At 44.2% G+C, this 14,364-nt stretch overlaps 2 protein-coding genes across 4 annotated transcripts; both read right to left on the bottom strand.

The window, feature by feature from the left end:
• Positions 1-895: 895 nt before the first annotated feature.
• LOC115437232 (dnaJ homolog subfamily C member 5-like) lies at positions 896-4,979 on the bottom strand. Its single transcript, XM_030160457.1, has 5 exons — positions 4,758-4,979; positions 3,919-4,039; positions 2,760-2,973; positions 1,680-1,857; positions 896-1,439 (listed from the first exon to the last, which is right to left on the bottom strand). The coding sequence occupies exons 2-5, from the start codon at positions 4,023-4,025 to the stop codon at positions 1,348-1,350; spliced, it is 591 nt and encodes a 196-aa protein (XP_030016317.1). The 5' UTR covers positions 4,026-4,039; positions 4,758-4,979; the 3' UTR covers positions 896-1,347.
• A 587-nt stretch (positions 4,980-5,566) lies between these two features.
• LOC115437202 (zinc finger protein 664-like) lies at positions 5,567-13,111 on the bottom strand. Of its 3 annotated transcripts, XR_003937923.1 has the most exons (5): positions 12,955-13,111; positions 11,384-11,534; positions 8,125-8,916; positions 5,900-7,281; positions 5,567-5,850 (listed from the first exon to the last, which is right to left on the bottom strand). XR_003937923.1 is itself a non-coding variant. In XM_030160406.1 (4 exons), the coding sequence occupies exons 1-4, from the start codon at positions 12,979-12,981 to the stop codon at positions 6,755-6,757; spliced, it is 1,497 nt and encodes a 498-aa protein (XP_030016266.1). In that variant the 5' UTR covers positions 12,982-13,111; the 3' UTR covers positions 5,567-6,754. The 3 variants fall into 3 exon arrangements, 2 of the variants coding, with proteins under 2 accessions (XP_030016266.1, XP_030016267.1); XM_030160406.1 differs by having other exon boundaries at positions 5,567-7,281; XM_030160407.1 differs by lacking the exon at positions 11,384-11,534 and having other exon boundaries at positions 5,567-7,281; positions 12,955-13,087.
• Between the last annotated feature and the right edge of the window lie 1,253 nt (positions 13,112-14,364).

The following is a 14,364-nucleotide window of genomic DNA, read 5'->3' as shown; positions in this document are numbered from 1 at the left end:
AGACTGACTGGGACCACCTCCATCTGTTTTTAGACTGTCACACGTCAGCCGTTGCCGTGCCGACATGTCCTTATATGTCAAAGGTCAGGAGGAGACATGACAAAGCAGGGCTTTGAAGGGGGGGGGGGCAGGGGTCTGTTAAAGGGACAGGGCACCTCACATTCAGATTACAAACAAACTCATCATCACACACAGAGGGAACAGGAAGCAGAGCCTGGAGTCCACACAGTCCCCCAGAACCACCCCCAGGACACCCCTGAAACCCAGAACCATCCCCAGAACCACCCCCCGAACCCCCCTGAAGCCCAGAACCACCCCCAGAACCACCCCGAAACCCAGAACCATCCAGAACCACCCCCAGAACCCCCCTGAAACCCAGAACCACCCCCAGAAACCAAGAACCACCCCCAGAACCCCCCAGAGACCCAGGACCACCCCCAGGAACCCCCTGAAACCCAGAACCACCCCCCGAACCCCCCTGAAACCCAGGTACACCCCTAGGACCACCCCCGGAACACCCCTGAAACCCAAGACCATCCCCAGAACCCCCCAGAAACCCAGGACTTCCCTCCACCCACAGGTTTACAAGACCACTCCCTCTACATGTGTACAAGAACACTCCCCCGACAGGTTTATAAGACCACTCCCCCCACAGGTGTCCACCTTCACCCACTAGCAGACAGAACTGAAGAACTTTCTTGAAACAGAGATTAAACATTTTCTAGAGCTAAACTAGTCCAGTTGAACCAAGAAGAACCAAGAACAACGATGACCTGGACCAATGAGAACCTTCAGATGACTGTACATGAACAAACATAAACCACAACCAAGTACCAACTTCATCAGTCACCAACACAGACAGGAGACACACTGTCGTCTACAGTCGTTTATTACGCCCCACACATTAAGACACGTCCCCTTCATTATGTCCCACACAATTAAAGACACGTCCTCACGTCCCTCATACACAGATAAACACAAACACAAACATTATGTACAAACAGGAAAACACTAACGCTCAAATCTAACCTGGATTTATAATGAGAACAACGGTGTGATCTGCTGCTTTGAGCTCCCCCTCCTCATCATCACTGCTTCAAGTCCAACCAATCACAGACCAACTGGTGTCAGGTGTTATGAAACTATAGACCCAGAGGAGGAGGATAAAAACTAAACTCATAAAACTAAATAAAACCTGATCTGAGGACCATGAGGTTTTGTGGTGAATACAAGTGATTTCAGTGTCGTTGATCCATCCCTAATGAAGATGAGGATGATGATGATGGTGGTCCGTGGCAGACTGTCACATGGGCGTTGAAGCAGTGATGCGTTTCCTGTCAGCTGACTTCATGTGTAGGTGTCTCCGTATCTGCGATGTCCGTCGCCGATCAGCTGTGTTTTCTCGCTGGCGTTAGTCGGCTGTTGCATGATGGGAATGTCTGCAGAGAAAACATGTTCAGGTTTTAACCTTTAAACACTCACACAGCCTCACATACCCTAAACCTGGTCCTAAGCCTAAACCTGGTCCTAACCCTAAACCTGGTCCTAATCCTAACCCTGGTCCTAATCGTAACCCTGGTCCTAAGCCTAACCCCAAACTCTCGAGTGAACACATTTCAGCTTTTGATTCACAATGATGACTCGACACCACAGAACCTCAGGAGACTCACTCGTCTCACCATTGTTGTCTCCATCGTTGCGGATCTCCTCCTCCAGGTCATCAGGGGAGACGTACTCTTGCTCCGCTCCATCGGCAGTGGGTGTTGGCTTCAGCTTTCCACAGCAGCAGTTACAGCAACAGCAGAGGCAGCAGCAGCAGTAACATCCGGTCAGGATCCCACAGACGGCAAACAGACCCTGGAAGGTCAGAGGTCACAGGTGGCAAACAGACCCCGGAAGGTCAGAGGGCAAATCAGCACAGAAGCAAGACAAAGATTATCCGAATACAGGGTTCAGTTCGGGTCCACATGGAACTAGAGCCAGTCCAGGGAGAGGACAGACCGAGACAGGACAGTCCCCCTATGGACAGACCAGTCCTCAAACTGTTAACAATAGGGGTGTAACGGTGCACTTGTTTTTACTGACCGTTTTGGGGCCTTCGATACAATACGGAGGTGAACCGAACAAATACATGGAGCCTATGTGAAGAACACAAACACTCGCCTTAAGTTTCCACATGAGCCTTGTGTCGCTGCTGAATTCTCAGCGAAGCTGCAAAAAAGACACAAGCTGATAAAGGGGGGTAAACAAGACAGAGAGTACAACAGAGGCACAAAAGTTGGGTTGGGCATCCAAAGCGTGTTAAAAGCCCCCACAGAGTCGGGTGTACTTGACTCCGCGGACATCTGCGTGTAGTCAAAGTGGAGTCAAAGCAGACATCCACCAGTCATGTCCGCACAAAGCTCAATTTTTATGACTGTGAGGACTCCGCGTCACACAATGTAGGATGATGTAAATGTAGGAAATTGGAACACTCAACTATGAAACCTCAAACGTCCGCCAACAGTGCACGCCGAGTCCACGCCACTCGGTACGTGTACAGTACAGTACATGCACAGAGCGCCCAACTCTGTGGGAGCCTTAAGTTTCACTTTCAGTAGTTACAGGACGCACCCCCCATACCCCACCCCCTTTCACTGGTCTCCTTCACTGTATCGAAAACGTATCGAACTGAAGACCCCGTACCGAAAACACGCCAAACCGAAATGTTTCTGTACCATTACACCACTAGTGGACATGAGTGTGATCTTTAAACCTACCTTGGCCCACCAGGTGGACAACATGAAGTAGGTGTTGACGTTGTCTTCTCCAAACTGCTGCGCCACGTACAGTCCCAGGGACCCATACGAGTCGTAGATGTTCCTCTTGGTGTTGTCAGACAGAACGGCGTGGGCGCTGTTCAGCTCCTTAAACTTCTCCGCCGCCTCCGGGTTGTCTGGGTTTTTGTCTGGATGGAACCGCAACGCCAGCTTCCTGTCAGGACGACACAGATGAAGACAGTCAGAACAGAAGACGCTGACTGTGTTTCATCTAAGCTAAAACCATGGGTAGAGTGCTGCACCGTAAGCGCTAGGCATGACTGGGTAACCACTTCATCCACCTTTCTCCTGGCCCTGACGGACCCCCCACTCTGGAACCGGGTAAATCTGGACTCAGACCACATGACCTTGTCCGTTCAACACAGTCCAGTCTTATGAACAAGTGTTTTCTTTAAGATCCACAGATGTTTCACTGTTTTGCCTTTTACTGTGAAACATTCACAGGAGTTCTAATGTCATTTAACACCATTTGGTTTTGGTGGCTGAAGTGATTTCAGTTCCAATGAATTGTTGGACCATTTTGAACTCAGTTTTAATGGTTTGGTCTCAATGGTTGTTTTCTTAGTTTGATGCAGGACAATAATATTTGTCATTTCCACTTAACAAACATAACATCTGTACAAATATATGGTAATAAATGAAGAGACTGAACGTGGAGATTTTAGTGAATAAAGAATCATGATATTTAATATACTTACATCAGATGGAAATGAAAAAGCACTTTAAAATTAAAACATGTTCTGTTGTTACCAGATCGCAAGTATGATAATGTTTAACTTTTTCAACTAAAATGGGTTTAAATTTAATCAGTAATGTTTAAAACATGGTTTTATTTTAATAGTTGTGAAACTGTTATGTATTAATTAATCCAACCAGATTTTTTACAGTGTATGTACTTGTCAGATCAATTGATTGATTTCATGGATGATCAGAGACAAATGGATCCAATGATAATGAATTAAAGCATTTCCAACACGGTCTCAAGGGGAAAAAAACTCCAAACCATCATAAAACACACCTGACCCTGGACAGAAACCATGAGTTCACAGACTCCACCCACTCTCCTCCACCTCGGCCCAGGTGAGGGGGCGGGGCTTACCTGTAAGACTTCTTGATGTCTTCATGGCTGCAGCCTTTTTCCAGACCCAGGACCTGATACAGAGACTCTCCAGAGGTGGACAAGGTTCGCTGCCTCCCTTCAGACATCCTGAAACCATCACCTGAAACACAGGTCACACCACACCTGAAACATACTAGCTAGCAAGCTAACAGCTACCATGAACAAGTAAGCATGGCTAGTAAGCTAAGGACCTAACATTAGCTGTTGAGCTAACAACTAGCATTAATTACTGATCTCAGAGCAGCTATTATGTATGAAGCCAACAGCAGCTAACATTAGCTGTCAAGCTTACAGCAGTTAAATGTAGCTACTGCTAGTACACTAAACATGACTGAAGTTCATTCAGACTCAAATTATAACAATTTTAAGACATAAAACATTTGTGTCTCGAGTAAAACCTTTGTTTCGAAAGCCACAGTTAGTCATTACAGTAAAACAGAAAAGTGTTTATTAAGACTGACTGAATCCTCCTATATCCTCAGTAGAAACCCAGACAATATTTAACTGAAACCTACAACAACCTGTATATTTCTAAATACTGGCAACAGATGTAGAATCAGCATTGAAGGTAAAGGTCGGCTAAAAGACGCAGGTTTAGTATATTTATTGATCTTTTCTACATTATCTGCAAATGTCACAAAACCTAAAAATGTCCCCAGATTAAACCAAGGCTAAACATAGAAAGAAGAGTTTCCAGTAAACTTTCAGTCCAGCAGGACTCCACCTGTAGACCTCCAAGACCACCTACAGTCAGCTCAGTAGGTGGACCAAAGTGCAGACAGTTCGTATAAAGCGTATACGGTATAAACATTCTGTACCTGTGTGGTCGACTCTTCCGATCGATGCGTTCAGGTGTTTCTGAAGCTCTGACAGACTCCATCAAACATTCAGCAGGCCGCTCAGCTCAGGTGTCCGCCGGCCGCCACGCCCCTATCAGGTTACAGACACACTCCCATGGATGCCGTGGGACATGGAGGGAGGGAGGTCTCCATGGCGACCAGGGGAGGCAAGGGGAGGTCTCTGCGGGAGGGAGGCGCTCAGGGTGTTAAACTGACAGTAGGGACGAGCTGTGGCACCGGAAGTGAGCCACAGGCGGTGTCGGTGCCTCAATATGCACCCGCTCTCTCCAAACTGAGGACAAACTGAAGACTAGATGAACACCATTGGACTACTGCTCCCAGGATGCATTTCAGCAGCAAACATCCAACAATAGTGTCTCTGATGACATCACAAATGGCAAATTCAAATGAATCTATTTTTTATTTAGATTTTCTATAAATTCAGGTAAATTCTGCACCATAATTGACCTTTTATTTGTACTTTTGTACAGGACAAACCTGAACGCACTATAAAAACCATGTGTCTGACAGAAACAAGACACATGGATAAAATGAGTAGAATATAAATATTTAACTGGTTAGGTTTATTATACAGCATCCTGATTGGTTGAAATTAAATCCTTTCTAAAATACCAGAACTTCCAGTTTCCTCCTCACATTTCATGAATTTATTCATATTCTGTGGCTGCATGTCACCACAAGCCACCCATTGGTCACCAAAACAATAAAAACAACAAATCCACACATCTACAAAGGGACTGAACCAGGACAGTTTGGGAGTTTTTACAAGAAAATGACTTGAACTTTAAGCAACAGTTCACTTATTGTATAAACAATTTCATCAGCTCTTAGATTGGTCCCTCCCACCACAAAATGACCAATCACTGCAAAGCATCATCTGACTGATCCAATCACCACTGTTACAGCTGATTCCTGTTACCATCATGTCCAGTCGTCTCAGATGCATGTAGTGTCGGATCGGGATCAGATCAGTCCAGTTCAGACCAAGAACTCAACAACACAAACAATGCAAAGTAAAAGTCAGGTCCAACCCGGCCCAACCTGCTCCAAACTCAGTCCGACCGGTCCAATTGGCCTGACTTGGTCCAACCTGCACCAACTCAGGTCCGACCCAGTCCGATTTGGCCTGACTTGTCTGAGCTCTTCTCTGTGGTTCTTGTGGTGTTGGGCATCATTGTGTCGTCTGTTAGTACTATGTTACTGCTGCAGACAGATCTATGGCCCGTGTACCTAAAAGGCCCTCACGATAAGTAGTGTCATAGCTGACGCTGACAACCTTGACAAACGCTGAATTATTACTTCTTGAAAGGCATAAAATGACACATCATTTGGTCGTTGCTGCCTCAAAGTCTTTGTAAAATAGTGTCAAAGGAAAAAATGTTTTGGTCGAACTCAAACTGAGGTTGTTTCTCGGTGAGAAAAATGTGTTTATTGATTCTCAGGTCTCCATTTGGCCCCAGGGCCCATGTAGTACCAGGGTTCTGTGGAAGGACAGGATCATTCAGACAGACTAGTGTTTATACAGCAGACGTCACTGAAACCAATAACGTCCATCCTCATTTGTCACCGACCTCAGTGTTCAGTTCAACTGTTATAAAGTTTATAATAAAGTCAGACTATTGATTTTTGAGTAGAGTAGGAGGCCGATCCTGGCATGTTCTTCCTCCACTCTGCTGCAAACGATTAGCATTAAATGGTGCTGCAGACATCTATGAGTGGACCAACCTCTGGGCCTGGTTGCATTAGTGTAGACGGTCGTCTTTTTACAATATTGTTCATGTTGAGGGAGATCTTTGGTCTGAACTGACCTCAGTGTTTTCATCTTGACCTACAGAGTCAATCTGTGTTTAAAGGCCCGGGGTCCTAAATCACCGGTCCTTTAAACACATCTTCTGAATGTAAGCCTAATTAAAGTTCCACACCTGGTCCAGAGTCTTGGCGCCCCTCTTGCGGTGTCAGGTGGTGGCCCAGTGCTTGGTGAACCTCTTAAGGTGGTAGCGCAGGACTCCTTTGGTCTTGAAGGTCTTGCCACAGCTGCAGACATGTGGCCTCTCCCCGGTGTGGTCCAGCTGGTGGATGCGGAGCAGCGAGCTGGTGAAGAAGAACTCACCACAGGTGAAGCAGTAGTGGTTCTTCTCCCCAGTGTGTTTGGACCTTTGGTGGCTCAGCAGGGACCCGGATGTGGTGAAGCTCAGGCCGCAGTCCTGGCAGCTGAAGGGACGTTCTCCGGTGTGGATCCGCTCGTGGGCTCTCCAGGAGTTGTGGTAGGAGAAGGCCTTCTCACAGTAGGAGCACTGGTACAGCTTCTCCTTGGTGTGGCTGAGGCGGTGAACCTTCAGGTAGTGGGCGATGGTGAAGCTCTTCCCACAGTCAGAGCAGCTGAATGGCTTCTTGCCCACATGGAACAGCGTGATGTGAGAACGGAGGTGAGACGACTGGGTGAACCTTTTACCACAGGTAGTGCAGAGGAACGGACGCTCACCTGCAGAGGGAGGAGTTTAGGAAGACCCGTTATATTGACATCAGGCATTCAACAAGGTGAGAAGCCAACGTGATATCATGAAATCACATAAATATACATGCCACTTTTAACTGGCATTAACTGGCTCGTTATCTGTGTACATTATAAGCTTTCCGCGTACGTTTTCACCACGTCAGATACCACACACTGAGGTTTAGGGTTATGTGAACTGGAGATCTTGGTGTAAATTGGCATGTGACCACATGGCCTTGAATGACACGCGAAAGGATGAAAACGCGTAAGTATAGCACGCCAAATGCCATAAGAACTGGCGGGACATACAGTGCAATTTCATGAGATGTGTCTGAAGAAACGGCATCTCAGTTCTCTGCATGTCCTGTGCATCCAGTCAACTGACAATAAAAAAATCTTTGAATCTACTTGAAGACCACAGGTGTGCAGGTCATCTAGAACTCTATCAGTTCAGACCAGAGTATCAGCTCTTTTGAAACTGGATACAATCTGTGTCTTAGTCTGAATGAGAACAGGGAGTTATTCATTTTAGCTTTATTTCTAGTGTTGATTAATCAATGAAAGGTTTCATGGAGCTGTAATACTAACTTTAGAATCAACTTCTGGAGATTTGACAAACTGAGGGAACGCCATCATTCGGTTTTCTATGATCCGAGACGGGTCAGTTCACATCAAAACTTTTATACGAGACGAATAAACAGGTTTAGACTTGAATCTTTGGTCTGAACTGGGTTTAATGAACAGACGACTTCAGCGGTCTGTATCCAACCCTGAGAACTGAGATCACTACAGGCTCTGAAGACCAGAGTTCATCCTGTTTCCACGTCTCACCTGTGTGTGTGACCATGTGGGCCTTCAGATGCGGACTCTGCGTGAACCTCTTCCCACACTCGGTACATTTGTAGGGTTTGAGTCCGGTGTGCGTCCGGTTGTGCAGCTTCAGGCCCTGCAGGCTGGAGAAGCACTTGCCGCACTCGGTGCAGTTGTAATCCTTGACATGGTCGTGCGTCCTCTCGTGGCAGCGCAGGCCGCTCTGCAGCTTGAAGCCTTTCCCACAGGTGGGACACTTGTGTGGTTTCCTGTTTGAGTGGGTCACCTGGTGCTGCTTCAGGCTCTGCGGATTTGCAAAAGTCTTGTTGCACGTGGGACATGGCAGCAGCTTCTGGTTCTTGTGTGAGTTGCAGTGGAAGTTGAAACCCTGGTAGGACACAAACATTTTGCCGCAGATGTTGCAGCAATAACAAGTCTCATTTTTGTGCATCTCTAGGTGAGTGTTCAGTTCATCCTGCAACCCAAAGCCGTCTCCACAGAACCAGCACTTCAAGGGCTTGGTTCCAGAGTGGGTCCGGTGGTGGGTCTTCCAATCCCTCTTCAGGGCAAAGCTGCGATCGCAGTAGGAGCATTGGTATGGCTGTTTGCGGTTGTGGATCTGCTGGTGGATCATGAGGCGGACCAGTGTTGGGTACGTCTTCCCACAGTGCCAGCACTCGTTGGGTTTCTGTCCACCATGGACACGTCGGTGAGCATCCAGGTGAGAGGCCTTGTAGAAGCCCTTCTGACAGTCGGGGCAGTAGACCATCCTCCTGCCAGTGTTGGTCTGTTTCTGGAGGTCCGGGTGGTCCTCTGAAAGGTCAGAGATCATGTTAGAGACAGGTTTAATTTAGGAAACAGTGAAAACATGTCCAATAAATAATAGCTTTTACAAACAGAAAACATCCAATTGTGCACAAAAATGTGGACAAACTCTGGTCTCTGCAGGTGTGGACGGACAACACAGCAGATGTGAACATATTTCAGAACACCGGACACCACACTAATACATATGCATAACAATGTGGCAACGTTTGGAACCCACAGTATCCCCAAGGCCTCACATCTTAGTAATTGTACTGGAATGTCAACAGTCAGCTGATGTCAGTTACAGAGTTCCGATGTAGATTTATCGGACATGGACATGACGTTAACACTGGAACGGCAACACGAGATGAAACTAGGGCTCCGCGATTTATCGATTTTAAATCGAAATCAGATTTTTTTTTTTTTTTATTACGACCATTTTTTTAAAAAAGGGTTATCGTCAAATCAATTTCATCTCTCGTGTCTCTGGACCACGCATCTCCAGACTACCGTAGGCTCCTCCTCCTAACTGTGACAGTGGTCTTTGACAGAAGTCTGTGTACTGACCACGGACCATAAATCTGTGATGGTCCACAATAGTGGTACCAGTGTAAGCAGTGGTCCAGTACAGGATTCCCCAGTTCAAATAGAACCTGTGTGAATCTCACACACACCACTGCCTGTCACTGACTGACACTGGTAGAACGTCTGTGGGTCCATCATGGAATTTTCAGCGATTCTGTGAAACCGTCGCAGATTTCAGGCGGGAGCAGTGCCTTCCACTGCTCACAAAAACGACATGCCGACTTCTGTTGTCTTATGTAGTTTTACCCAAAAATCGAAAATCCAGTTTTTACAGGGAAAAAAAAATCTGTATTTTAGTTTTGGACAAAATTGTGAAATCCTAGATGAAACTCTGATATACTGGTGTTTTAGTCACACTGTTGCACTGACTAGAGGAGCACAATGACAATAAAGGCTGTTCCATTCCACGTGAACCAGATGCACTGGGTCCAAACACTCATGTGCACTCCTGATCCAAATGTTCAGACCAGTTGAAAAATTGCATGAATTTACATTTTTCACTGTTGGATGTTCAGAAGGTTCTAAGTAGAGATTGAAAATGAAAAAAGAAAAAATGAGAGTGAGACAAAAAAAAATAGAGTAAGTTTGTAGTTTGAGTCTTTTAAAGGCTGTGCTCTTAAACTGTTAATGGGCTCATGAACAGACTATTTCAGTTTAATTGTTTTCAATAAATTACTGCCATTTGTTCTTTTTATATTTTAGAATAGAATCTTTATTTTGTTAGTAGGGTTCACATATGTAAACATGCACCACACACAGTGAGCTCACTACATCAGGCACCCGGGGAGCAAATGGGGGGGGTTAAGTGCCTTGCTCAAGGGCACATCAGCCAACAATTCTCTGCCAGTCGAGGGAATCGAACCAGCAACCCTTTGGTCACAAGCCGACTCTCAGACCATCTAGGCCCCAAGTTGAAACTCTACTTTAGAATAGAATAGACTTTATTTGCCATTTGCAGAGATACATGGCGGTATAGGTACAATGAAATGGAGTCACAGTTAGAAAAAGACATGAATAAAAACCGAAACAAATCAAAAACAAACACAGCTAAAACGTATAAAAACAGTTACTGCACAAATACACCTTTGTAAAATAGAGTACTGATCAGAAAAAAAGAGTAATAATAATAATGCTGAAAGGTAAAAACAAGTTATTGCGCAGACAGACAGACAGACAGACACACACACACACACACACAGAGTCCTCTGGATGGACAAATCCCATGGACTGGTCTGGGTTTTGATTCTTCAGCACAAGACAGTTTGAACAGTTTCGAACATTTTGGACACTTCTGAACATTTTGCACAGTTTTGGACATTTCGGACATTGCTTTGTGAACTAAACCATCAACAGATGGACCATCAGGAGGAAAGACACATTATATTTAAACAATTCATGAAAAATTTAAAAATGTAAATGTCTCCAACTGTGAACTAGAAAAGCACTCGGAGAGCGCAGACCTCCGCAAAGGCAGGTCTGCCCCCCCGGATCACCACCAAAATTTAATCATTTGTTCCTTGTGCCAGTATCAACATTTCCTGAAAATTTCATGAACATCCGTCCATAACTTTTTGAGTTATCTTGCTAACAGACATACAAAGAGACAAACAAACAAACCCTGGCAAAAACATAACCTTCTTGGCGGAGGTAATAACCTTTGGTAGACACTGTCCTGTTCTGGACTGTCCAATCACAGACCAGGACAGAGATAATCACCAAATAAAAATGTCAAATCACTATGTCCATAAGTTTAAATACTGATTTTTGGTCTCAAGTTAAAGTTGAAGAATCCACATATTAGCAATTTTACCATATTTATAAAAACGAGACCAACCCAACAGAAATGACACCATCAGTCTGGATCTTCAGACGTGGTTTGGATTCTTACCCATAGACAGGAAGTCCCGCCCCTGGAGCCACTGCCTGCAGTCGGTTAGTTTGACAGACAGCCTCTTTAAGACCGGGTACGGGGTCTGGATCTCCAGGTCTGGACCTGGTTCTGTTTTAACCTGGACTTTATCCAAGTCCAGCATCGTCCCCTAAAAAAAACACAAAGATTGGACTCATAATGAACCAGTTATTGATCAGTGATCAGTAAATCTGCTGATTCTGATCAGCGCCAGTTGACCAGAATGATTGACAGGTTCTAATCGGAAGGTTTTTTTTATTCATGTTTCCATTGAAATTTTACTGAAATTCAAATATAATGGTTTCATTAATACAATGAACATTGAACCCAAAGACGTTCAGGAACCGGTTCTGTTTGGTTTCATGAACCAAAGCTGCAGTTGCAAAATAATAATAATAATAATAATAATAATAATGATGATAATAATAATAATAATAAATTCTCTCTCTAAAGATAGATAGATAGATAGATAGATAGATAGACAGATAGATGAAGAGAAAAGGTTTTGAATAAATAATTATACTGAAAAGCACCTTATCATAATAATAATAATAATAATAATAATAATAATAATAATAATATTATTATTATTATTATTATTATTATTATTATTATTATTATCATTATTACAGAATGATCAAAAAAATGAACAAAATATAAATACACTTTTGGACATGATACGAGTGTAGAAGAGAAACCAGAGGAAAAACCAACATTTTGGTAGAGATAAAATCACCCTCCAAACTTAGAAGAAGAAATGCCACCAAGTAAAACACAAAGAGCTCAAAAACAAATAGGATCAAAATGTGAATTAAACTGAAAACGCAACTGAATACACAGGTAAACAAAGTTCAGTCTGATGCTGAGGGAAAAGCGTCCGCCATGTTGGACCGGTCACGACCGACCGGAACCACCGAACCCAAATCCACAAGGAATCACAAGGGCCCAGAGGGGCAGAGTTTCTGTCCCGCTCAGGTCGTAAACGTTAGAATGACATGTTTGGTCCCATTTCTTGCTGTCACGTGTCTGCAATGTTCTTTATTATTATTATTATATGTCTGCACTCACATGTCTTCTTGTTTGTATCTTCGCTGTAATGACGTTGCAGCTCTCGTGCACTATTGCCTACACCGAATTTTCCTCCGGGGATAGTAAAGTGTATCTTATCTATTGTCTAAGACGCGGGTTCGGTCCGGACTCGTCGGTTCACCTCCGGACTTTCACGGGTCGGTTTGCCCGGTCCAATATGGCGGACGCGTGGACTCATAACTCCAGCAGTCCCATGTGACGTCCCCGTGTATGTGTGTGGTTTAAAGGCCGAACGGACCGGAGGACAGACCTGGTCCCGCCAAGTCTGGAGGACGGACCTGGTACCAATGAGTCTAGAGGATGGACCAGGTCCGGGTTTACTGTCTGCGGGTGACTCTACCGGGGAGAGGCGGACCGAGAGGCGCGGCTTGGCAGTTAGCTTAGCTCCTTTAGCTTAGCCTCTCAGTCCGCTGCGGAGTGAACCGGGCCGGACCGCGATTCAGTTGTGACTGTGTGTTTACCGGAGAAGAGGCCGAGCCTAGGTCCATCACACCGGGTTCCGTGTTCAGACAAACAAACACCGAGGCGAAATGATGATTAGTTGGCAAAATGCTTCTGCAGCAGCTGCACGGAGCGGCAGCGGACCACTTCCGGGATTTCTTCTTCGTTGGAGTTTTATAACCTTCAAATGGGTTGGTTTGCCGCCACCTATCGGACCAAAGCTGAATCACCACATCATCAGTGACTGGAGGGAAAGTGAAAACATCGATTTTAGAGGCTGATTTAGCCTCGAGTGAAGGATGAACACAAGTACAAGTCAAATAAACAGACAGATAATAAGTCAGAATAAAAATATGTAAAAGATGAAACAGATAAATAGATAGAAACAGATATGTAAATAGAAAAGACATATCTCTCTCTCTCTCACTCTTTATATATATATACACACACACACACACACACACACACACACACACACACACATATATATATAATATATATATATATATAGATATATATATATAGTATATAGATATATATATATATATATAGATATCATACATACATACATCATATGTGATATAATATATATATATATACATACATATAGATCCATAATATTATATGTGTGTGTGTGTATAATATATTATATATATATATATAATATATATATATATAATATATATATATATTATATATATATATATGTGTGTGTACAGTCGTCCTCAAAATTATCATACCCCTGCCATTTTTTTGTAACTTTTGTTTTTGTGATGAAATGAATGAGTTTTGTCAAGTTTGTTTGTGTCTTAGATGTGATACACACAGTGAGGAAATAAGAACAATGATACTTGGAGAAATACTTTTTTTCAGGAGTATTTATTAGAGGATTTCTAAAAAACGCCATGTTCAAAATTAGTCATACCCTAGGTTTATTAAGTCCAAAGTCTTTTCTTAATAGTCAGTAGAATAGCCTTTGTTCTTGATAATGGTTCCTGTAAGTGTCCACAGGTTCTCTTCTTCTCCTGTGGGGTTTTGGTCCACTCTTCCTGGACCAAAGCCTCTTAGCTAGGTCCGGTTGGATGGTTTCCTACCCATCACGCTAGTCTTTGGATCCTCCACAGATTCTCTATATGATTAGGTCAGAGCTTTGACTGGGTCATGTCCTTGAACCACTACTGCACTACCTTGATGGTATGCTTGGGGTCAGTGTCCTGCTGGGACGTCCAGTCAGGACCAGTCTAGAGTTTCTCAGCAGACACTTCCACATTGTCATCCAGGATGTTGATATAATCCTCCTTTTTCATGATGCCCTGTATCTTGATGAGGTTCTCTGGTGCCACTAGCAGAAAAGCAACCCCAATAGCATTATGTTGCCACCACCATGCTTGATGGTTGGGGCTGTGTTCAGCTTGCATTCTTCTCCTTGC

The sequence above is a fragment of the Sphaeramia orbicularis genome, chromosome 17, assembly GCF_902148855.1.
Source record: "Sphaeramia orbicularis chromosome 17, fSphaOr1.1, whole genome shotgun sequence".
NCBI classification, from domain to species: Eukaryota; Metazoa; Chordata; class Actinopteri; order Kurtiformes; family Apogonidae; genus Sphaeramia; species Sphaeramia orbicularis.
The sequence above is the reverse complement of the archived record's forward strand: the minus strand, read 5'-3'. Positions and strand labels throughout refer to the sequence as shown.

What these genes read in the sequence shown, in the direction of transcription:
- LOC115437232 (XM_030160457.1), bottom strand. Translation starts at nt 4,025, where the DNA reads ATGTCTGAAGGGAGGCAGCGAACCTTGTCCACCTCTGGAGAGTCTCTG. An exon ending in GACATCAAGAAGTCTTACAG is followed by an intron (nt 2,974 to 3,918) that starts GTAAGCCCCGCC and finishes TCGTCCTGACAG; the next exon opens with GAAGCTGGCGTTGCGGTTCC. An exon ending in CAACGATGGAGACAACAATG is followed by an intron (nt 1,440 to 1,679) that starts GTGAGACGAGTG and finishes TTTTCTCTGCAG; the next exon opens with ACATTCCCATCATGCAACAG.
- LOC115437202 (XM_030160406.1), bottom strand. Translation starts at nt 12,981, where the DNA reads ATGGACCTAGGCTCGGCCTCTTCTCCG. An exon ending in TAGGCTCGGCCTCTTCTCCG is followed by an intron (nt 11,535 to 12,954) that starts GTAAACACACAG and finishes TGTTTTTTTTAG; the next exon opens with GGGACGATGCTGGACTTGGA. An exon ending in CCACATGGTCACACACACAG is followed by an intron (nt 7,282 to 8,124) that starts GTGAGACGTGGA and finishes CTCCCTCTGCAG; the next exon opens with GTGAGCGTCCGTTCCTCTGC.